The sequence below is a fragment of the Stomoxys calcitrans genome, chromosome 2 (genome assembly GCF_963082655.1).
Source record: "Stomoxys calcitrans chromosome 2, idStoCalc2.1, whole genome shotgun sequence".
Classification (NCBI taxonomy): domain Eukaryota; kingdom Metazoa; phylum Arthropoda; class Insecta; order Diptera; family Muscidae; genus Stomoxys; species Stomoxys calcitrans.
This window is the reverse complement of record NC_081553.1, coordinates 102154650-102179380: the sequence shown is the minus strand read 5'-3', so window position 1 is coordinate 102179380 and position 24731 is coordinate 102154650. Positions and strand designations below refer to the sequence as shown.

The window sequence follows — 24731 nt, the reverse complement described above, 5'->3', positions numbered from 1 at the left end:
AATTTAATTTGGTTGGTTCTTTTAACGGTGATAATTGATACAAATAGTAAAAAAAATTTTTGCCATTACGAGGACTAGTGAAAAGCATTAGGTAAGAAGCAATTTCGATTATTACAGCAAAGCTAAATTTGTCCTTGGAATGACAAAAAAATACGTAAAAAAATTGGCAAAATAAAAAAATTTTAAACAAAAAGCAAAATATATAAATTTGTAATATGATATAAAATAAAATAAAATTAATAAAACTAAGTGAAGTAAATGAAATGGAACAAATATTAAATAAAATAAAAAAATTAAGCCAAATTAAATAAATAAAAATAATTTTTATTAGTTTTCATTCAATACAAAAAAACTATATAAAAGGAATAAAAAAATTAAATAAATAAAATGAAACAGATTTATATTGAAATAAGTTAAATGAAAAGTAAAACTAAATCAAACAAAATTAAATAAGAAAAAACAAAAATAAAATAAAATAAAACAAACTCAAATCAAATACAATGCAATAAAATAAATGAAATATAACTGAAAAAATTTTAGTTATATTACTCAAATTAAACAAAATTTATTTAAATTAAACCAAAAAAAAAAAAAAATAAATAAATAAAAAAATATATATTTTTATATGTCAGCTTTATCCAAATATGGTCCAATCTCGACCATATTCGCCACGGACATTGGTGATTCCAAAGACTTTAAAGGACTTTGAAACGTCTATTGGTAAAGGTGGCAAACTATTCTCTATTGTAGATAATCATATGATATGATATGTGATTAGGTACCCAATAACATAAAGAACATATATTCAAACCGATAATCTCAAATGCTGATAACAATTAAAGTTAATATAATATGTATATATATCATTAGCCATACAAGTGATTACAAATGCCTATCTCTTTCTTCCGTCCTATTGACCAGGTTTATAAATAGGTTCTGATAAACAAAAAAAATGTTTTCTTCAACAATACAAATGATATTGTCTTCCTAGGTTAAAACAATTGATTGGCGGGGCCTTATCATTAGAATTCTGTTGAATAGCAAATAGAAAATGATAAACAGGGTTTCTCCCTTTATTCAAAAGCTTTTTTAATCGAAATACCCTTTTTGAAAAAGCTTTTCGACAGCTTTTCTAATAAGCTACCAAAAAATAAGGTTTTATTCTAAAGCTTACCAAAAAGCTCGTACACTGAAAGAAATGAGTTTATGATATTGCAAAAATTGTTACCAACAACAGCAAAAACATTGTTTCATTGCTTAGACAGCATAAAATTCTTACAAGCATACAATGCCATCTTTTGGAGAGAAATTGACTATTCAAAAAAGTCCAAAAATTTTACAAAGCTGAAATAGAAACTCCAAATTAGTCTCACATATTTTGGGAGTGAGATTTCTGGAAGATTTTTTGGCGCATGGCAGTATTTAGTGTTTTTGTAAATCGAACATCAGATTAGAGCATAGGTCAAATATTTTGGTCAATTGGTACGACTTTCTCTTTTAATTTGTTTTCTTCAAAAAATTCTTTTTTAACATATTTTTTGTTCGAAAAAATTACTTTTTAAATTTTTTCTCAAAGTTTGGTTAATTAAAAAAAAAAAAATAATTTTTTTTATAAAAAATTTAACTTTTAAAAATTTTAATATTTAAGATTTTGAAACAAATATAAAATTTTTTTGAAAAAAAAAAAAGAATAATTTGATAAAAATAAAAAATATTTTGACAAACAAATAAATTTTTAAGAAAATAAATTTAGTATTTTTGTTTCTTACGTCTCTATGTTATAACTGGTCAAAGAATTTTATATTTCTGATTTCTCCCATTGTTTGAAAAAGTAATAAATTAAAAAGCTAATTTTTTGAAATAAAATAATTTAATAATTTTTAATTAAAAAAATAAAGTGGTTGCAAAATTTAGAACAAAAAATTAAAATGAAAAAAAAATATAAAAAAAATAAAAAGAAATAAAACATAAAAAAATATAAAAAAATAAATTTGCAAAATTTAAATCAAATAATTAAAATTAAAAGAAAACAGAAAATAAAAAGTAAAAAAAAAATAAAAACAAATATAATAAAAACAAATATAATAAAAACAAATATAATAAAAACAAACAAAATAAAAAAACAATATTAAAAAAAAATGAAACACAAGATTAAAAAAATAGGAATAAACAAAATTAAAAAAAAAAATAAATAAAGAAAAATGAATGAAAGGATAATAAAAATAAATTAAAATAATTAAAAAAATAGATAAGAAAATAAATAAAAAATAAATTGAAAATAAAAGCTTTTAAAATATAAATTAAGTTTTGAAAATTTTGATTTAAAAAATGTAAATAAAAAAACAAGTTAAAAAATAAATTAAAAATATAAATTTTTAAATTTTTTATTAAGAAAATAAAAATATTGGTAAAAGAAAACTAATATTTTGAAAATGTTAACAAAAAAATCAGAAAAAAAAAATAAAAAATAAGAAAATACATAAAAAATAAATAAAAAAATAAATAAAAAAATAAATAAAAAAATAAATAAAAAAATAAATATGAAAAAATAAAAAAATAAGTTTTTAAAATTTAAATTAAATAAATTCTTTTTTTTCAAAAATTTAGTTTTATTTTACCAATATTTTTTTTATTTAAAATTTAAAAATCTATATTTTAAATTTTTTTTTAATTAAAAAAAAAAATATTGTAAAGAAAACAAATATTTAAAAAAAAATTGTTAAAAAAATTGTTGCAAGAAATGGATTAAAATTAAAAACTTGATAAAAAATAATTAAAATAAACTTTATTAAACTTAAATTTAAAAAAAAATATATATAGATATATATTATTAATACATATTTATATATTTATTAAAATAAATTCTATTTAATACATTAAAAATCTATATTATTTAAAACATTAAATTCTTTAAAAAAAAAAAATATATATATATTTTTTTTTTAATACATAAATTATTTTTTTTTTTAAATACATTAATTGTTTTAATAATCATATTTTCTGAAAAGAAAATACACGTCAATATAAAAGTAGAATAATAAATATAAGAACCTGTCTCATCGATGGCGAGGCATTAATGGATAAATTTTAATTTAATAAAAAATTGAAAAAATTTTCTTCATATAAAAAAAAATTTAAATAAAAAGCAGCAGAAACTATCTGCTGTTTATAGCAAACTAAGTTTGCTGGTTAACAAATTTCTTGAACCTGCCAAAATGGTCTATAACTTTAGACTTTACTTTTCACTCTCACTCCGTAGTTGTTGTACTTTAGTACAGTTACAAGTCTCTAAGTATGAAAGTAATGTGCGTTTCGATCCGTCCGTCTGTCTATAGTGTATTTCATGATTCGTATGAGTTTCGATTGCGTCTTGCGTTAACAAAACACATTTTGTAATTGCTTAGTACACATAACCATGGCCGGGGCCAGTACTCTTTGGGCGAATTTTCGAGAAATCGTGCATTCTTTTTTGGAATACACAATCGACGAAATTGCTTGCAGAGTCGACCTTTGGCCATGTACATACACAGTACTCACCATCTATGAATACCGGAACATTTATCTCTTCAACTGTAGCAGTAGGCGGCATTGCTCCACTCATATCCGCTGCTGTAGGGCACATATCGGCACCTGTCAACTCTATGCCGGCCATCGATGCCAATGTCGACGATGGCTTCTGCCTCACTGTATATTCTTGTATTGGTATTGGTTGTTTGACGCTTTCCTGGCAAATATCCTTGGTATGAGGATATTGAATTATCTCCTGTTTGATTATTAAAGAATCTTTCGACTTGGGCTCTGATTTCGCTGTCCAATTCTTGCTTACACTTATCAACTGGTCTAAATTCTTTAGAGGTATTGTACTGGGACTTGGACTGAACTTCTGGGAATTCTTGGTCTCTGGACTGGTGTTTATCTTTACGTTGCTTTGAGACTTGGTCAAAAAGGGTATTCTTATTATCCTTGGCGTTGCCCTCAGGGAACTTTCTGGGGCAGCCGACACCAGATTTGAACTTTTCTGGTGGACTTCCGCTATTTGTGGAGAAGCTTTCCGAACCAGTTGCGTATTCGCAGGCCTGGTAAGCAAAAATATTCTTGGTTTCGAAGTTTGTTTTGGTATTTTTAACACTGTGGTTCGATTCTTGGTTTGCAATGGTTGATTTGTTGACAATGTTGCCTTGGGCTCCGGACAAGATTGCAATGCAGGCTTTCGAATCATGGGTAACTTGGTTGGATTTTGTATAGTTTGCATGGGTAGTGGGTGTTGTGGTTCCTGTATCATCAATATTATACTTTCTGGACTTTCCGAGCTTGTCGTTATCGTTATAGTTTGGATAGTTTGTCTGGACAATTGATCGGATTCCCGTCTTAATGAGATAGTAGACGGGAATTGTTGCAAGTTTCTTGCTGCGTTCTTGTAAAGATTGTTGTTGGTTGTTGTTGTTGTGGTTGGCTTGGGGCCGAGATTGGCTGGATTGAATGTCAACGCTGAATGCCATTTTGATCTTGGCTATGGTAGCAGTAGGACAGATTATCAAGGACAACAACAAACGGACAACAGATATGTTTCAAATTTTCATATGTAAACGGACCCCAATTTTCATAGGTTTTTTTGTTTTTGTTATTTCAATACCATACAGTGTTCATTGGTTTTCATTTATAGCGTCATTTCGTTTGGCATTTGTGCAATTTTTTTTTATTTTATTTTGGCAGATGTTGACAGGTATTGTTTTAATTCACAGAGTGAATTGTGTTTTTTTTTTTGTTATTTTTTGTTTTGTTAGTCAAGGAAAACAAAAAAAGTAATACAGTTGATATGCGGAGTGGAGCAATAGCGTTTTTATTTTTTTTTTATTTTTTTTACGAAAATGAGGAAGAAAAAAAAGTAAACAAAAAATGCAATTATTAAATGTCCTTATGACCAACAAGGATTTCAGTCAATTTTTTTTTACAACAGAAAAAAAAACAATAATTCTCAAAATTTAAACCAAAACTTGGCGTCTACAAAATTCTTTGTCAAATATTTAAAATGGATTACAATTGGAATGTTTTATGGTGTGGGCAAGATGACAAGTAATATCAAGTTTAAGGTCAATGACTTTGATTGTCGGGGAGGTACAAGTTTATTGCAGTTTACCTACTTGATATTATTTGCATTTTGCTTCAATTACAATATACTGCTTAGCTAAACGGAAAATTTCTATGCTTTTTTTGTTTCTTTTCTCTTGGGGGTGTTTTACAATTTTTTCTTGGGTATTTTTTCGTATTTTCTTTCTTGGGTTTTTTTTTTTGTTTTTTTTGTTTTTCTTTTTTTCTTGGGTTTTTTGTATTTTCATTTTTTTTCTTGGGTTTTTTCATCTTTTTATTTTTTCTTGGGTTTTTTTCGATTTTTTTGTTAGGGTATTTTTGTTTTTTTTTTATTTTTTTTGTAATTTTTTTTTTGTTTTTTTTTTAATAATTTTTGTTTTTTTTTTTTAATTTTTTTAAATTTTTTTTTTTGCTTTTCTTTTTTTATTTATTTATTTTTTTTTTAATTTTTTCGACATCCCATTATTCTCATTTTTGTTCTTTTTTTTATAATTGTACATTTTTTCATAATTTTCCCCCATATTTCTGTAAAAGAATTTTTATGCTATGATGACAATATCATATGGTGAATTTTTAAAATTTTGCCTTTTTTTTAATTAGTTGTTTTTTAAATAAGGTCTACAAAATATATTTAAATGCTATTCGTTTTTATACTTACTTTTAATTCACCGTTTGAAAGGAACAATGAAATTGTAGGGGAACCTCTAAACTTGCTCTTCAAAGAGTCTTAGATGCAACTTCCCTCAAACTGTAAAATAAACAATGAAAAAATAATCCATATTAAAATGAGTTTCATAAATGGTTCGCATATACGTCAACTATAAAGAGAAATACCCTTTCAATGGAAAAAAAATGTAAGGTTATTGCAAAATACAACTAGCAGAGACATAAATAACTTATTTTCGTGCTACATGGCCATCAAAAGATGAAAAATTTCGCTTAAATTTTCTCTATGTATTCGATAAAGATTGTGAGTGCGAGAAAACAGGTGACATACAAGTCAATACAAAAAAAGGTTTTGTATAACATAGTGAATGCCGAGCAGGGGCCTAATCATGTTATTTGTTTTTGCTTCGAACAAGATGTCGATACGAATTTGCTATTATTTTGTACAGCGCTGCCACTATCAAAAAGCGAATCATAGAATTAAAACAAAATATGAAAATTTAGTTGGCGGCAGTGGTTAAAAATAAAAACTACATTATTTTGTAAATTTAAATTCAAAAATTACTCTTTAATTTGTTGTAGTTGGTGGATCTTTCTCTTAGGAAGACAGAATCAACAATTTCATGGACGAGCGGAGTAAATTTCTTGCAGCGCTTCGACATATGTTTGTGGCATATGATTTTACGCCTAAAAGAAGCTATCTAGCCGACAGCAATATTAACCATTAAAGTTTTTGACCACTAAAAGCTTAAAAATAATGTAGTAAATAGCTAACAAGTTGGAAGTTGTGAGATAGTGGAAATTGAATGCCGTGATTTGGCCCCAGAGCAGAGATCAAACCTGATTGAGAGCGAGAAAAAAGTTTCAAAGCGTTTTTCGATGTGTACTTATTAGTGTGAAGTAGTGTTTTTTTAATGTTCTAAAAATTAAAAAAAAAAATGCATATCGATCAAATAATAAGTGGCATTTTGTTCCGGCATTATATAAATAATAAAATTCGATTATTAACACCAAAGAAATTGTAAAAACCCCCAATTACACTAAAAAGGAGTGAGTTTGTTGAATTTCATTATTTATATAATGCCCTAAAAAATTTCCTTATCATTTGAATGATATGCATTTTTTTTTTATTTTTAAAATATTAAACATCAACAATGCAAAGCGCGAAAAACGCTTTGGAAATGTTTTCTTGCATTCAATCGGCTCTGCTCTCCACTCTGATCGGCGTTTACTATGTTATGTACAAGCTTATTTGTATTTACTTGTATGTAACCAGTTTTCACGCACGCACAATCTTGATCGCATTGATAATCTCCGCTCGGCTTTCAGCGCGCACTCTGTTCGCACCGTTATGCAGAGTTTACATGGCACATCTGATGTATTGCCATTGTAATAGTATTGGTGAAAACAAAGGTGTATGCATCACATGTACACATAACCATCAGTGATTGCTGAAAAATCAATTGATTTTTTTCGATGAATGTCGTCTATCGATAGCCGTTTACAAAGAAATGTGTTATCATTAATTGACAGATATTGAAAAACACGTTCTGTGCCAAATAAAGTTATAAAAGGAGAAGTAAAGTATGAAAAATGAAATTAAATAAAAAAAAAAGAAAAAATCGATGTACCGTTTTGGGCAAAAGCTGTAATGAACACGTACACACGATGAGTATAATCATGATGTGTCGTCTAAAAGGGCCATAAGGAATCCAATTGAGTATTTTGGGTCCTAGCATGAAATCTACTCTCCAAGTTTTGAACAAACATCTTTTTCCATGTGGCCAGGGTAGTCACATGTCTCTTTAAAAACAATTCGTTTAAATAGTTCTTTTCGACCTAGTTAAACAATCATTTAGGAAAGTTATAAACAAAGGAGATTTGTAACCGAAAAGGAATGGCCTATTTGGCTCCACTTGCAAACGAACCTTTAACAATTACCATATTTTTTATCAGTCGTCTATACATCGAAAATGCTCAACTGCTGGTAATCGAATTTTGTCAACGTTATTTAAAGATCAATTTTTTCGGTTGATTGATAATGGCAAATTTAAAAGAATCGAATTCCCCAAAACTGATATTTTTCAAATAATGCGCAGTTAAAAAATCCCAAATTTTTTTACCTAAGTTACTTGATCATAACTTCAAAAGGCATAGATTTTCGATAACATTCCATACAAGTTGGTAACAAAAAAGAAAATAAAGGCCATTATTCATTGTATAAACATATATACCTACCTATGTATGTTTGTATTATCATTCACAAGAAGTTAACAAAAATAGTTAACAACTAACAAATAGATTAAAAGCTTTGCTCATATTGCTATTGATGACAGAAAGAAAGCCATCAAAAAGCTTTTTTTTCTATTACCCATACATATGGGCTGTATTTTTATTTGAATTCTTGTGGTCGTTCATGAATCAAAAAAAGCTTTAGCCGCTGGGGGAAAACCCCATATAATTAAACACATTTGTTGCCGCTTTTTTTTAATGAAAATAAAATAATTACTTTTCATTACCAGCACCACTACCGGTAGGGCCTTGGGTGGTACATTTTTTTTATCAACTACAGAAAATCTCTATAATTGCTTTCAAATATTTCCCCATTGTTTAATTGTTTAAAAGTGACCACATGCAAATAGCGAATATACTAAGTATGCCTTCATAGTTTTGTTTGACATGACGTCTGTTACCGTTGCATGTCAACACAAAATGGCGTCACATCATTTCAAATTTAGGGAAAAAGGAGAAGAGCTCGCGGAAACGAAAAAGTAAAAGAATTAAAAAAAAAACAACCAAGCACACCAGTTGTTGTTATTCAATTCAAAGAATTGACTTGGAACACTGCCAATGTGTAGGTTGATGTGTGTGTGTGTTTGAGTAAAGATGTGTGACTGTTCATATTTGATAAATACATTTATTGTACACAGTAATATTTGTGTAGGCGTTGTGAGTTAGCGATTGGCGGTAGGACAAAGGGCAATATTTGCCTTGTTTTTCTTTAGCAAAAGGTCGTGTTTGTGCATGTCATATACGCCACATTGGAGTACAGGTATATACTAGTTATATAAAATTAAATTCATTTTCTGTAGATTCTTGACAAAAGTTAGTAAATACAATAGGCAATTGTTTTGAGGGCTTTTTTTCGTGGAATTCTTGGAAAATTTGAGGGTATATGCATTTTTGGTCCACCATTCGGAAAAAATGTGTCTGCCCTTTCAGAGAAAAATTTTCTGTTTCATGTAATATTGGATTTGTATACGTACAGCGGTCAAAAAAAGTATTCATCATTAGCAAAATTGATAATAAATTCACTTATTTTGGGTAATTGAAGAAAATTTAAAGTAAACAAATAATGCAGTTTTATGCAATAGTTTATTTTTCGTAATATGTTTTAAAATAAATTCAAAAAATAAATTTAATTAGCGCAAAAAATGCAATTTTATATAATAACACCAAAAACAGAACAAAAAAAGTATTCATCATTGATGTGCTATCATCAAAGTCAAATTCAAATATTATTTGGGAATCCCCCTTTTCTGTTTTATTTAGTAAAGGAGGCTTTGCCCTTGACAGCAAATATTTAATTTCATTGAAAATATACAGCGGTCAAAAAAAGTATTCATCATTCAATGTTTTTTTTTTTAATAAGTCTACAAAAGACAATTGGAATAAAAACATATTAAACTAATGATGCAGTAGTGCTTGTGTGATATATATGTACACAATTTCATTGTTTTTAAAGAAAAAAATAGTATTTATTGGAACAAAAAGGGCCTTTTTACAGCTGAACACAAAAAATTAAACAAAAAAAGTATTCATCATTGCAAAAAAACAAAAAAATAAATAACATAATTTAAAAAAATTAATACTTTGTTATTCGACCACCGCGTCTTATAACTTCTTTTAAACGGTTTGACATCGATTGGACTAATTTAGCGGTTATATATTGGTCTATATTAGTCCATTCCTCCATTATCACCTGTTGCATTTGACTCTTGCTCGAAAAATTGCGCGTTCTCAATTTGCGTTCGAGATGTTCCCAAAGATGTTCAATTGGGTTCAAGTCGGGACTTTGAGGAGGAGTTTTAATGACTTTGGGGCAGTTATACAGCATCCACATCTTGGTATTTAAAGCAGAATGTTTGGGGTCATTATCTTGATAATATTGAAAGTTATTACCAAGCCCAAGTTTTACAGCACTATCTTTTAAATTCCTCTTTAAAATGTCAATGTAATACTTATGATCCATTACTCCATTAATAATTTCAAGATTTCCCGCTCCTGAAGCCGCCATACACCCCCAAACCATTAAACCACCTCCACCATGTTTTACAGTAGCAACTGTGTTTCGTTCTTCAAGCTCTGTATTTGGTTTTCTGTACACTATGACCTTTCCATCGCACCCAAAAAGATTAAACTTGCTCTCGTCTGCAAAAATGACTGTTTTCCAAAATGATTCGGGCTGTTTTACATACATTTTTGCGAAGTTTAGCCTTTTCACTCGGTTTATTTTATTTATAAAGGGCTTCTTACGTGCAGTTGTTCCTCTGTAACTATGCCTTTTGAGTGTATTTCGAATTGTTTGTGTAGTAACTTCCTTCCCTAAATATTCCATAGTGTTTTTACGAAGAATGGTCGCATTTGTCTTCGGAGTTTTCTGAACTTGCCGCACTAGCCAACGCACATCTCCAACTGAAAGTGCTTTTGGTCGACCAGATCTTGGTTTATTGTCAACAGTTTTCGTTTCTGTCCACTTTCTGATGATGGATTGTATAGTAGATCGTGGTCTATTTAATATTTCACTGATAGTTTTTTGAGTTAAACCATTCCTGTGGTGTTTTATTATCAAAACTTTTACCTCATCAGAAACCTCGTTTTGCTTACGACCCATTTTGACAAAAACTATATTTTCAATGAAATTAAATATTTGCTGTCAAGGGCAAAGTCTCCTTTACTAAATAAAACAGAAAAGGGGGATTCCCAAATAATATTTGAATTTGACTTTGATGATAGCACATCAATGATGAATACTTTTTTTGTTCTGTTTTTGGTGTTATTATATAAAATTGCATTTTTTGCGCTAATTAAATTTATTTTTGAATTTATTTTAAAACATATTACGAAAAATAAACTATTGCATAAAACTGCATTATTTGTTTACTTTAAATTTTCTTCAATTACCCAAAATAAGTGAATTTATTATCAATTTTGCTAATGATGAATACTTTTTTTGACCGCTGTAGTTTTTGTCAAAATGGGTCGTAAGCAAAACGAGGTTTCTGATGAGGTAAAAGTTTTGATAATAAAACACCACAGGAATGGTTTAACTCAAAAAACTATCAGTGAAATATTAAATAGACCACGATCTACTATACAATCCATCATCAGAAAGTGGACAGAAACGAAAACTGTTGACAATAAACCAAGATCTGGTCGACCAAAAGCACTTTCAGTTGGAGATGTGCGTTGGCTAGTGCGGCAAGTTCAGAAAACTCCGAAGACAAATGCGACCATTCTTCGTAAAAACACTATGGAATATTTAGGGAAGGAAGTTACTACACAAACAATTCGAAATACACTCAAAAGGCATAGTTACAGAGAAAGAACTGCACGTAAGAAGCCCTTTATAAATAAAATAAACCGAGTGAAAAGGCTAAACTTCGCAAAAATGTATGTAAAACAGCCCGAATCATTTTGGAAAACAGTCATTTTTGCAGACGAGAGCAAGTTTAATCTTTTTGGGTGCGATGGAAAGGTCATAGTGTACAGAAAACCAAATACAGAGCTTGAAGAACGAAACACAGTTGCTACTGTTAAACATGGTGGAGGTGGTTTAATGGTTTGGGGGTGTATGGCGGCTTCAGGAGCGGGAAATCTTGAAATTATTAATGGAGTAATGGATCATAAGTATTACATTGACATTTTAAAGAGGAATTTAAAAGATAGTGCTGTAAAACTTGGGCTTGGTAATAACTTTCAATATTATCAAGATAATGACCCCAAACATTCTGCTTTAAATACCAAGATGTGGATGCTGTATAACTGCCCCAAAGTCATTAAAACTCCTCCTCAAAGTCCCGACTTGAACCCAATTGAACATCTTTGGGAACATCTCGAACGCAAATTGAGAACGCGCAATTTTTCGAGCAAGAGTCAAATGCAACAGTTGATAATGGAGGAATGGACTAATATAGACCAAAATATAACCGCTAAATTAGTCCAATCGATGTCAAACCGTTTAAAAGAAGTTATAAGACGCGGTGGTCGAATAACAAAGTATTAATTTTTTTAAATTATGTTATTTATTTTTTTGTTTTTTTGCAATGATGAATACTTTTTTTGTTTAATTTTTTGTGTTCAGCTGTAAAATGGCCCTTTTTGTTCCAATAAATACTATTTTTTTCTTTAAAAACAATGAAATTGTGTACATATATATCACACAAGCACTACTGCATCATTAGTTTAATATGTTTTTATTCCAATTGTCTTTTGTAGACTTATTAAAAAAAAAACATTGAATGATGAATACTTTTTTTGACCGCTGTATGTAAGTAGTTAGCCATGCCAGATGGTCGGGATGATCCCGACTGTCTATATCTATGCCGGCTTGCGATTATTCGACAGAAAATATGGGAAGATCACGACTTTTGGAGCCAAAACATATATCGAAACAATCTTCAGTATAAATTCGAGGTTCCTCTTCTGTGCAATCCATTTTCGAAGCACTTGAGTCACATCCGTTTGTCTACGTACGTTTCTGTCTGTTCGCTGTAATCACATTTCTGTTGATGAAACTTGATACAGTTATAGCTTTGGTCCCGTTTAATTTATTATGGCTTACCGTTTTATTTCGGTATGGCCCCCGTATAGAACATTTTCCCGGTGTTATACCTTGCTTTCTGATGAATGACCGTATGTCCTCCAAGAAGACTACCTTGCAATTTGCATCTACTATCTTTATGTATTCCTTCTAAAGTAGCCCATAAACTATTTTCGATACATGTGAGTGTCTCAGGAACTTCTGATGTTTTAAAGCAGTAAGTTTGTGCTTCAAAAGGCCACACTCATGGAAAAAAGTTTACTGAAAATAGCAAACACTGTCTGCTGAATATAAGTAGTTAATTTTGTTGCTATTGTAGCAGTATTTCTGCTATTAGTACAGCATTTCATAGCAGCAGGCTTATTGCTGAAGTCTGTTATTTGCTGAAAATGACTGGGGAGGGGGATGTTAGAAGAAAAATAAAACACCAATGTCAATGTGTATCTCAGTGGATGTTTATAATCATCACTGAATATATACATACATTCAACATTTTTTTTCAGCTGACTTGTGTATTCAGAACAGCAGATTTTGGTATTTGTAATAGCAGTAAGCAGCCCTATGTTTGCTGAATCAGCAGTAAGGTCTACTTTCACATTTTCAGCAGACAAAAACTGCTGTTATAGCAAACATTTTTGTTGTTTTGAATAACAAATTTGGTTAAGTGCATGTAGTCACCATTAAAGACAATGTCACTCAATATTAAAATATAAAAATATTGAATGTGGAGACCAGGACTCGCGGATTCAAAAAAGGAAATGATATCAGCTGCCGCCTTGGATCGCTGGGGATTGAGAAAGGGCCGTATGGGTTCGCATTTGAATATATCACCCATATAAAATTGACATATTTTTATGTTATGAGACTTTAGAAGCCTTAATTTGAATCCTATTTGGTATGTAAAGTATTCCCCTTATTGCCCACGCCGAATACCTCCTAGATAGATCCATAAATAGATATAGATCCCATATAAGCCCATCCTCTGAATTGACTGACTGAGCCCATAGAAGTCATAATTTTAATTCCATTTGGCTGAAATTTGGTACGTAAAGTACACCTATATTATCCAACACTCACACCAAATCCAATCCACAAAGGTCATAAACTGGTATGGCCCCCTCATAAACCGATCCCCAGATTTGACTTCTTGAGCCCTAGAATCTCCAATTTTCATATGATTTGACTGAAATTTTGTACGTGTCGTACACTTATACCTTCCAATATGAATAACAGAAAATTTTGCTTATGAACATTCCACTAAGGAACAGGGGCAATGACATATCAATGAGTGCAGTCCGATTCAATTGGCCCGATTTTCACTTCTAGTGTCACTGTAAGCGCATTATTGGGCAATATTGCTAAAATTGTGCCCAACTTTTTCCTCGATGAATGCCACAATATCTAAGAAGTTTGGTCAAAAACGGTTCAGATTTAGAGCTACATATATGGGAGCTACATCTAAATGTAGGTCATGTTTTTTTTATGTAAAAACGAAAAAATTCAAGAAGACAAAAAGTTTTCCGGAATAAATATTCCTCTAAAGTATATATATTCTTGATCGTCATGACATTTTAAGTCGATCTAGCCATGTCCGTCCGTCCATCTGCCCGTCGAAAGCACGATAACTTTCGAAAGAGTCGAGGATTTCGAGGATCTTGATTTCTTGAGCTAATAGAGGGCGCAATTCTCACCCGATTTGGCTGAAATTTAGCATGAGGTGTTTTGTCATCGTTTTCAAAACTGTGCTAAGTGTGGTTCAAATCGGTCCATAACCTGGTATAGCTGTCATATAAAACGATCTCGGGTCTTGACTTTTTGAGCATCTACAGGGCGTAATTCCAATCCGATTTGCCGATTTTGCATGAGGAGTTTTGTTATGACTTCCAATAACTGTGCTAAGTATGGTTTAAATCGGTTCATAACCTGATATAGTTGCCATATAAACCGCTCTTGAATCTTGAGCCACTAGAGGCGCAGATATTATCCGATTTGGCTGAAATTTTGCAAGAAGTGTTTCGTTATGACTTCCAACAGTTGTGCCAAATAAGGTTTTAATTGGTTCATAACCTGATATAGCTGCAATATAAACCGATCTGGGATCTTGACTTCTGGAGCCTCTAGAGGTCGCAATTATTATCCGATTTGACCTTCAGCATACGTGTCAAATATGGTCTGAATCGGTCTATAGCACCCGTATAAACCGATCTCCCTATTTTACTTCTTGAGCACGTAAAGGACGCAATTTTTTATTCGAATTGGCTAAAATTTTACACAACGACTTCTACATTCGGTTTAATTACCGAGATACTGGGAAAAGAGCTAGATGCGATCCATGGTGGAGGGTATATATGATTCGGCCCGGCCGAACTTAGCACGCTTTTACATGTTTTTATTAAATTATTTAACTAAGTAAAATTGTTTACTTTTTACAAGCCTCCTTCACCACAAAATATGACTATTTATTTAAGTAGTAGTTTCATTAACCACTTTATGCCAATAATAACCGTACTGGTATGTCTCTTTCCTAACTCGAGCTGGAAATTTACCAGGACAGCTCTATTTTTCGTACTTTTTCTACTCATTCGTCTTTAATGGATTAATTTCACCTTTAATTCAATATTTTTTTTTTTTGGGCAATCGACATAATGTGCCCTCTCGCAGCCATGCATGAATCCTGTTTTTTTATTTGAAATATAGAATTTCATCATGAAAACATCGTTAACATGCCGGCATATTTGCGACCCTAAAGTAAGAGACCCCTCTCACGCCTTTAGCATCGAAGCTCTTCGGCAAGTAAAGTGTGTATACCACATAACTGGTCGTGAATACAGTTCGGTGTTCGTTAAACGATTCAACGATCGATTAAATAAACACTTGTAGATACATACAAGCAAGTGTAATCTTTAAAATACAAATGTATACAGCGGTCAAAAAAAGTATTCATCATTAGCAAAATTGATAATAAATTCACTTATTTTGGGTAATTGAAGAAAATTTAAAGTAAACAAATAATGCAGTTTTATGCAATAGTTTATTTTTCGTAATATGTCTTAAAATAAATTCAAAAAATAAATTTAATTAGCGCAAAAAATGCAATTTTATATAATAACACCAAAAACAGAACAAAAAAAGTATTCATCATTGATGTGCTATCATCAAAGTCAAATTCAAATATTATTTGGGAATCCCCCTTTTCTGTTTTATTTAGTAAAGGAGGCTTTGCCCTTGACAGCAAATATTTAATTTCATTGAAAATATAGTTTTTGTCAAAATGGGTCGTAAGCAAAACGAGGTTTCTGATGAGGTAAAAGTTTTGATAATAAAACACCACAGGAATGGTTTAACTCAAAAAACTATCAGTGAAATATTAAATAGACCACGATCTACTATACAATTCATCATCAGAAAGTGGACAGAAACGAAAACTGTTGACAATAAACCAAGATCTGGTCGACCAAAAGCACTTTCAGTTGGAGATGTGCGTTGGCTAGTGCGGCAAGTTCAGAAAACTCCGAAGACAAATGCGACCATTCTTCGTAAAAACACTATGGAATATTTAGGGAAGGAAGTTACTACACAAACAATTCGAAATACACTCAAAAGGCATAGTTACAGAGGAAGAACTGCACGTAAGAAGCCCTTTATAAATAAAATAAACCGAGTGAAAAGGCTAAACTTCGCAAAAATGTATGTAAAACAGCCCGAATCATTTTGGAAAACAGTCATTTTTGTAGACGAGAGCAAGTTTAATCTTTTTGGGTGCGATGGAAAGGTCATAGTGTACAGAAAACCAAATACAGAGCTTGAAGAACGAAACACAGTTGCTACTGTAAAACATGGTGGAGGTGGTTTAATGGTTTGGGGGTGTATGGCGGCTTCAGGAGCGGGAAATCTTGAAATTATTAATGGAGTAATGGATCATAAGTATTACATTGACATTTTAAAGAGGAATTTAAAAGATAGTGCTGTAAAACTTGGGCTTGGTAATAACTTTCAATATTATCAAGATAATGACCCCAAACATTCTGCTTTAAATACCAAGATGTGGATGCTGTATAACTGCCCCAAAGTCATTAAAACTCCTCCTCAAAGTCCCGACTTGAACCCAATTGAACATCTTTGGGAACATCTCGAACGCAAATTGAGAACGCGCAATTTTTCGAGCAAGAGTCAAATGCAACAGGTGATAATGGAGGAATGGACTAATATAGACCAAAATATAACCGCTAAATTAGTCCAATCGATGTCAAACCGTTTAAAAGAAGTTATAAGACGCGGTGGTCGAATAACAAAGTATTAATTTTTTTAAATTATGTTATTTATTTTTTTGTTTTTTTGCAATGATGAATACTTTTTTTGTTTAATTTTTTGTGTTCAGCTGTAAAATGGCCCTTTTTGTTCCAATAAATACTATTTTTTTCTTTAAAAACAATGAAATTGTGCACATATATATCACACAAGCACTACTGCATCATTAGTTTAATACGTTTTTATTCCAATTGTCTTTTGTAGACTTATTAAAAAAAAAACATTGAATGATGAATACTTTTTTTGACCGCTGTATGTATACAACAGCAGTAAAGTAAGTAAAGCTACTTTCTAAGTACACAATGTCAAAGCACAAAAAAAAATAAAAAATAAAACGAAGCATTGTTATATGTGTGTGAATTAACAAAAAAAAGCCCCGACTATGTTGTTGTGTTTTTGGTTCTTTTTTCCCATGTTCGCCGGTTTAAATCTTTTCATTGTTATCTTATAGATATAGATATGCTCTACAATAAATATGTATGTAATCTCAAAATTCAAACCCGGCAGTGCCAGGCTGACATTATAGCCCATATAAATATACGTACATAGATAAATGGCTATCTTGTCGCTGAGGCAAATGAGTGCAAAACACTCTAATAGCAGGTTAGTCGTTGTGCCAAAAAAGTCATCGTTATCGACTGATTTGCTGCTTATCTAATGCCACTTTCTAAGAAGCGTCCCCCTTATGCATATCAAACACTCGAACCCACACGTACGATACCACAATCAATGATAACGAAAGATAATTAGTGTCACCAAAGATTGATATGAAACCAAAAAAAAAAAATAGTACATTCATTTTACTTACAATTATGGATTGTCAATCCTCGTATGTGTTTGTAGCGGTAGCTAAGTGGCTTTCCGTGGCAAAGATGTTGTGGTGAGGAATTTTATTTCTTGTGCAAATTCCTTTTCTGTTTCTTTTTTAGTAAATGTTACTTTATATCACTTTTTGTTGTTCCACTGGGTGTTGTTCACCAGTGGAGGTGATGCTTTTGTTAAATTTTCTGTTATTACGTCTTAGTTTTTTATTTGGGATTTTCTTTTATGCCAATTGAGCAAACAAATTATCAATTCACTTAATCACCTCTTTTTGAGTTGTTTTTTTTGTACTCTTTTCTTGTTTAAAAACCGAGGATGTGTTTGGACACCTTGATTATTCTTTAGATTTCACTCAATATCAATATAATTTTTTTTATTTCCCCATGCAGAAAGAATATCGAATTCTACTGGTCTGCGCGATGGTGTTAAACGAATAAAACTATGGAACACTTGGCTTGAAGAGTTGTTGCCTCGAACGCGGTATTAAGGCGACCAAAAGTAAAACACGTTCAGTTTGCTACGAATTTAGTTTCGTTGTGAAATTCATTTAAAAGCATTCAAGTGCACAGTCATCCAATTCATGTGTGGTTGGTGCGAATGAAATCTTTTTCCAACCAACACACATAAAAAATGTGGATTGTATCTGTCACTGTTTATATTTGCGTGGTTCAGACACTAAGAGAGAGAGAGAGACACACACAGCAGAGGAAGAGATTTCAGTGTTGCCACAAAATTCTGTTAATTTCTTAGCATTGAATAGGTAGGTAAAAACCAAAGAGGGTGAGAAGAAGAAGAGTTGGCTTTAGACCGCAATTCGAGATAACGAGTGACAAAGTTTAAAGACACAGCATGTTTGGATTGAAGGGGTAGAACATACGATATTTCGTTTTTCCTTTATTGCAACTTTCGGTTGCAAAGAAACAAAGCAAAATACGAAAAAATGTTCGAACGAATGCTCGAATCAAAACAGAATAACCCGAAAATGTTGCAACCCTCAATGTGATTCCAATTGGAATACATGGAAAATGTTGTGTCTTTAACGCGAGTTATTTTACGGTACGGGGAAGACAAAGCAGAAACTCTCTCTTGATTATCTTACGCTCTTTGGTTGCCATAACATATGTTCTCTTTTCCCTTTTCCATATACATATGTATGTATGTATTAGTAGCGGCTTCCTCTTTTTTACATCTGGTGTTGTAGCTGGCCAATCAAAACTAGTTTCTTTGTTTAAATAAACCAATCATAGGCATATCAAAATTTCATATACATGCCTACTTAGATTTGTCTTGTTTTTAATTGGTCATTAACACGGTTAAGTTTTCTGTTTTTGATTTTTTTTTTTTTGGATAATGCAGTCACATTGGCGTTGATTGTTTGATTTGTATGATAAAGAAAAGTTTAAACGAATGTGGTAAAGAAAAATTTTTAAAATGGGCGCCATTTTCTTGCGTTTTTCAAAATGGTGGTTCATATGTCACGTCAGCTTCTGCTGTTGCTCTGATCTGGTATTCTTTGTACGATCGTTTTGATCAACATACATATGTACGTATGTAAGGTGTTATAATATGACTAATGAAAAGAGGAATGCGTTTTTACACCACCTTACTATGGAGGTGGTTGATTAGTTTGTTTTGTTGGGATGATTACATTGAGGATTCAGATGTCATATACACAATTTACTTACCAACATGGTGCATGCATGTTGAAAATCTTAGGGCTCTGTGTTATAAGTATAATATTATAGTTAGGCAGGCAATAGAAGAGTTTGGACTCTGAAACTTCCGTTCTCGCCCCCCAGCCTCGGGCCATACATATAGCAACAGCTACCAGTTGCCATTTGTGCTCCGCCTGGTATACATTTTCAAGTCAGGCATTCGCTCATCCCATTCACCCACAGTCACGACGCCGATCACTGGTTTAGGTGTATATCCATAGTTCCATGGGGCGGACTTGTATTCACTCCCTCTGTTCAACCTTACCACCCCCAAAGTTGTCTTAATTTCCATTTAGCCCAAAATACCATTGATGCGTATCAAAGCCCTGCACAAAACCATTCATTGGTGACTGTTTTTGATGAACTCGTGATCACTGATCCCACATGATGTTGTATTTCAAGACTGTTGAAGAGCGAAACGCTGAAGATAGAGTAAAACGAACAAGTTCCTTTTGAGTAGATAATCTTGAAAAACAGCCATAATTCAGTACTTGGGAGTATTTTTATCTCGAATTCATAGCCGCTACAGTTAGTTATGAGAAATTATTCGCTATATATGGAGGTTATTAATTTTGAAATTGTACTAAAAGAGTTCTCAGGACAAACATTTTTGGGCCCTTTATATAAAGGCCTAACGGAACACAAAGCATCCCCATCTTTTGCGATATAACCGAGATTACTTCAGCGGTAAACAACTTCTCTCCAAAGAGATGTGCGGCACGCCATTTGGACTTGGCAATAAAAAGGACATCCCTTATCATTGAACTTAAACTTGCATCGCACTCATTGATATGTGGGAAGTTTCCCCTTCTGCCTTAATAAAATGTTCATTGGCAAATTTGAATTACATTAATAGAAGTCCAAAAACATAAATTTCGAACGCCTGAACCCCAAAACCTCAAAAAGGAAAAACATAAAGACCGATCGGTATTACATGATATCTAAATTTCGAAAGGAAATCACGAATATCATATAGAAACTTAGAGACAAGTGTCAGGACCCCCGCTATGCTCCTTAAACTTTCTAGAGGCTCAATTAGTAAATTAAGGGGCGATATTGCCCCTTTCAATCCCCAAATGATCGGACAGATAAGATTCGAGCGACTAACAAGTGAATATCCCTATTTTATCGTGGCTTGTTGCATAAAGTAATCAACAAGGCTCGAAAACATTCGAATTGTTTGAAAAATTTGTAGTGCTAAATCGGTCGCGGGGTACTACGGCACTCTTCAAGTGGAAAAAGTATTGAAAGAAGTACTTAAGTACTGACTTTTCTATCCCTTATAGGAAACCGTCTGGCTGTCATTTTCAAAATTTGAACTGATCACACAAATCATTTCCAAACTGTTTGTTTTCTCATATACTAGACGCGTGTGTGTTTACTCATGCTTTTGTCAAATCAACCACGATGCCTTGGTACGAATTTCGTACCCGAATACTTGCAATGTACAACGTACATTCACTGAAATCCGAATCAATCTTTCTTTTTGCTGAAGGACTCATTTTATGCATTCACTCATCTTGATGTCTTGTTTACCAGTTTTACTCAGTTCTCAATCGTCTCATACAATGTTGTATTTTTGAACGAAGAGTTCAGTTCTTGAAATAGCTCTGATTGTTAGTGTGTCTTGAAATCAAAAATTAATGATTTGGCGCCGGCCTTTGCTTCGTAGGTTACAATTGACCAGATCAAAATTCCGCAGAGCCAGTGGACTATCATAGGATTCAATACACAATTCTAGCCCATGGGTTTTCTTCTCCAAGTACGTCTCCAGGAATTTAAATGTATCTGATATTGAGATCGTTCTATCTAGTAAGCGTGGATTATGGAATTGAGATATCTTCAGGTCTCTGTTTTCTCACGTTGAGATCCTTCTGTTATGTCTCATTCCCAAGACTCTCTCGGCCTTCCTATAAAGACCATTTGGATTCCTTCCCCTCAGAAGTATTGTAACACTGTCTTTTTTAAAGACAGTCTTTTATGCCTGGTCGTAGTAATCACCCCAAGGAGCGTTGAAATAAATAATCCCTCGCGGATTCTTCTGCGATACCCTGGCTTCCATTTCTAACCCAAAAGAGCCATATCTTACCTACGTATGTGGCTTATTCAGTCCCTGAGAGCCTGGTGCGCCTACGATAGTATCTAAGTGTGGTGGTCCTGACATTGTAAACGACCCTTTGAATGTTAATGCACATGGCTAATGAGTAAATTTTATCACAGAAGGAATTCTTCCTAGAATATGGCGGCCGGATGGGGCGCTAGCTAGCCCGCCTAATGTCGTAGTGATGCCTGAAACACTCGATCAGGACCTCAAATGGCGAAAAGTTTTTATGCCTTTTACATAAACTCTTCACTAGACTAGACTAGACTGTCTCTGTTCCTCCCGTCATGACCTGCGGAAAAAGGGTGTCCATCATGAATCCCGTGTTGCCCGTTTTAATTGCTTCGAGTCGGTATTCAAGAATTGCATTAGGGCTTGGGTGTCATTAAAGGGCGAACAAAAATCGAAAAAAACTATTCAAACGCTTCCAAGATATGGCATTTTTATAGTTATTTAGTTATTCCGTTTGCAACACATCGAAATATCAATTTCCGATCCAACAAAGTATATATATTTCGGATCGTCGTAAAATTCTAAGACGATTTAACCATGTCCGTGTGTCTGTCCGTCCGTCTGTTGTAATCACTCTACAGCCTTCAAAAATTGAGATATTGAGCTGAAATTTGGCACAGATACGTCTTTTTGATGCATGCTGGTTAAGTTCCTGAACGGGCCAAATCGGGCCATATTTTGATATAGCGGCTATAAAGACCGATCTGCCGACAAAGGATCTAATGCCCATAAATGGTTTATTTTTAATCCGATTTCGCTGAAATTTAAAACAATGAGTAGTTTAAGACCTCTCGACATCTGACTTAAAAATGGTTCAGATCGGACTATATTTAGATATAGCTGCCATATAGACTGATCACTAGATAAAGGGTCTGAAGCCCGTAAAAGCTTTATTTATTACCCGATTTCGCTGAAATTTGAAGCAGCGGGTTATTCTAAGACATTCTAAGTCTACCGACATCTGACCTAAATATGGATTACATCGAACTATATTTAGATATAGCTGTCATATAGACTCATCTCCCGATAAAATCCACAAAATCTTTATTTTTTTATCCGATTTCCCTGAAATTTGAAATAGTGATTACTTTTATGTCTCCCAACATAGAACCCAAATATGGTTAAGATAGGACTGTATTAAGATATAGCTGTCATATAGACCGATCTGCCGATAAGGGGACTGAAGCCCATAAAAGCTTTATTTAGTACCTGATTTCGCTGAAATTTAAAACAGTGAGTATTTTGTGGCCTCCCAACATCCGATTTTAATATGGTTCTGATCGGAATATATTTAGATATAGCTTCCATATAGACCAAAATTTTGTTCTACAAAATTAAACAGTAACTTATATTTATTAGACCACTGAATGTCCGTGCCAAATTTGAGGAAAGGGTCTTTACATATGTATATACCCGAGGTGGTGGATATCCAAAGTTCGGCCCGGCCGAACTTAATGCCTTTTTACTTGTTTAAAATTTAGATAAGAAAAAGGGGACGAACTCACAACTTGGGTATATTGTTGTTACTACCCACCAATTAAATGTGAGAGAACATGTTAGCCACAAGTTGTCTCAAATTCATAATTATTCCTTCCCAACAAAGCCTTCAACAATAAAATTAAATGTTGTCGGTTTGTTTCTTGTCTCTTTCTTTCTTATCTCTGTATACGCTTTCAATCAATATATACATACATATGTAATGGAAATTTGTCAAAAGATCATTTCTTCCCACTTCAGCTCCCCTGAACTAGCGTTGTAGGCAAAACGAAGACAAAGCAAGCAGCAGGCGGACAGTTGTTCTGGTAAAACAAATCTGCATGCGCTTTAAAATAATATGTAACTTTGTAAAAAATCGCATGATAGCAATATCTATCCCGTTTAACCTTGCGCTATCAATGCTTGGTTAGTTTTCAAATAGAATAACATAAAATCCTTATCATTTTGTTATATGTATTTTTAAAGTGTGCATGTGTGTGTGTGTGTACTAAAATGAACTCTTTGCCCTAATCATCAGGTGACAAAAAAAGCATAAACACATACATACATACGGTTTGTATACATACCAACTATATTTTGAGAAATTTAAATGAGATCATCACAACACAAAAAGAAACACCGCACTACTACTTACATTTTACAACAACAACAAACACTGTCACAACACTGTGGTGTCATTTAGAAGTAGCTGCCTACCAGTGTTGCTCTTCCTCACACTCTTAATATTCTTCTATTGCTCTCCAAATATTTTAAACCATACAGTTAACAAGATCTTTGATCTCCCCTCTCTTGTTCTTTGTTTTTATTTGCAAATAACTTCACTGCATTCTAGCCCAACCCCCTTCTTGTTGTTGCATGCTAAGCCTTGTCGATTCATTTTGACAGTCGTACTTCGTTCGTTGGCCGGTGAGTTTCAATTAGTGCAGTGATTAATTAATTGGGATAATTAGTAAACTTGATCATTTTTGTTAGGAAATTTATGTTTTGGAAAATGTGCAAATACAGACAGTGATAGAAAATTTTAATATGGCAAAACAGGTTAAATTGAATGAACTTAAAAATTATTTAAGAAAATTAAGGCTTTTTTTCACTGTCCGTTTTTCATAAAAAATGAAAAGAAAGTATGTTATAAAAAAATAAATAATAAAACAATAAAAATAAATAAAAATGAAATAAATGAAATAAAAACAAGTTGTAGTCCGATTCGGACCATAAATGAATTGAATGCTTAGCATTGTAGAAGTCAGTGTCTAATATTTCAGTCAATTCGGATAAGAAATGCGCCTTATTGGGGCTCAAGAAGCAAAATCGGGAGATTGGTTTATATGGGAGCCGTATCAAGCTATAGATCGATTCAGACCATATTGGACACGTGTATTGAAGGTCATGGGAGAAGCCGTGGTACAAAATTTCTCGGATGAGAATTGCGCCCTCTAGAGCCTCAAGAAGTCAAGATCCCAGATCTGTTAATATGGCAGCTATATTAGGTTTTGTACAGATTTGAGCCATACTTAGCACAGTTGTTGGAAGTCATAATAAAACACCTTATGCAAAATTTCAAGAAGTCAAGATCCAAGATCGGTTTATTTGGCAGCTATATTAAAACATGGATCGATATAGCCCATTTACAATCCCAACCGACCTACACTAATAAGAAGTATTTGTGCAAAATTTCAAGCGGCTAGCTTTACTTAAACGA

At 32.5% G+C, this 24731-nt stretch overlaps 1 protein-coding gene across 1 annotated transcript in view; it reads right to left on the bottom strand.

Annotated features, from left to right (window-relative positions):
* Positions 1-18245, bottom strand: part of LOC106082965 (putative uncharacterized protein DDB_G0277255) — a 40071-nt gene extending 21826 nt beyond the window's left edge. The window contains exons 1-3 of the mRNA XM_013245735.2: positions 17694-18245; positions 5747-5836; positions 3538-4510 (exon numbers count right to left, since the gene is read on the bottom strand). Coding sequence (XP_013101189.2) covers positions 3538-4282 — 745 coding nt within the window. The 5' untranslated portion in view covers positions 4283-4510; positions 5747-5836; positions 17694-18245. The remainder of the gene's footprint in view (positions 1-3537; positions 4511-5746; positions 5837-17693) is intronic.
* Between the last annotated feature and the right edge of the window lie 6486 nt (positions 18246-24731).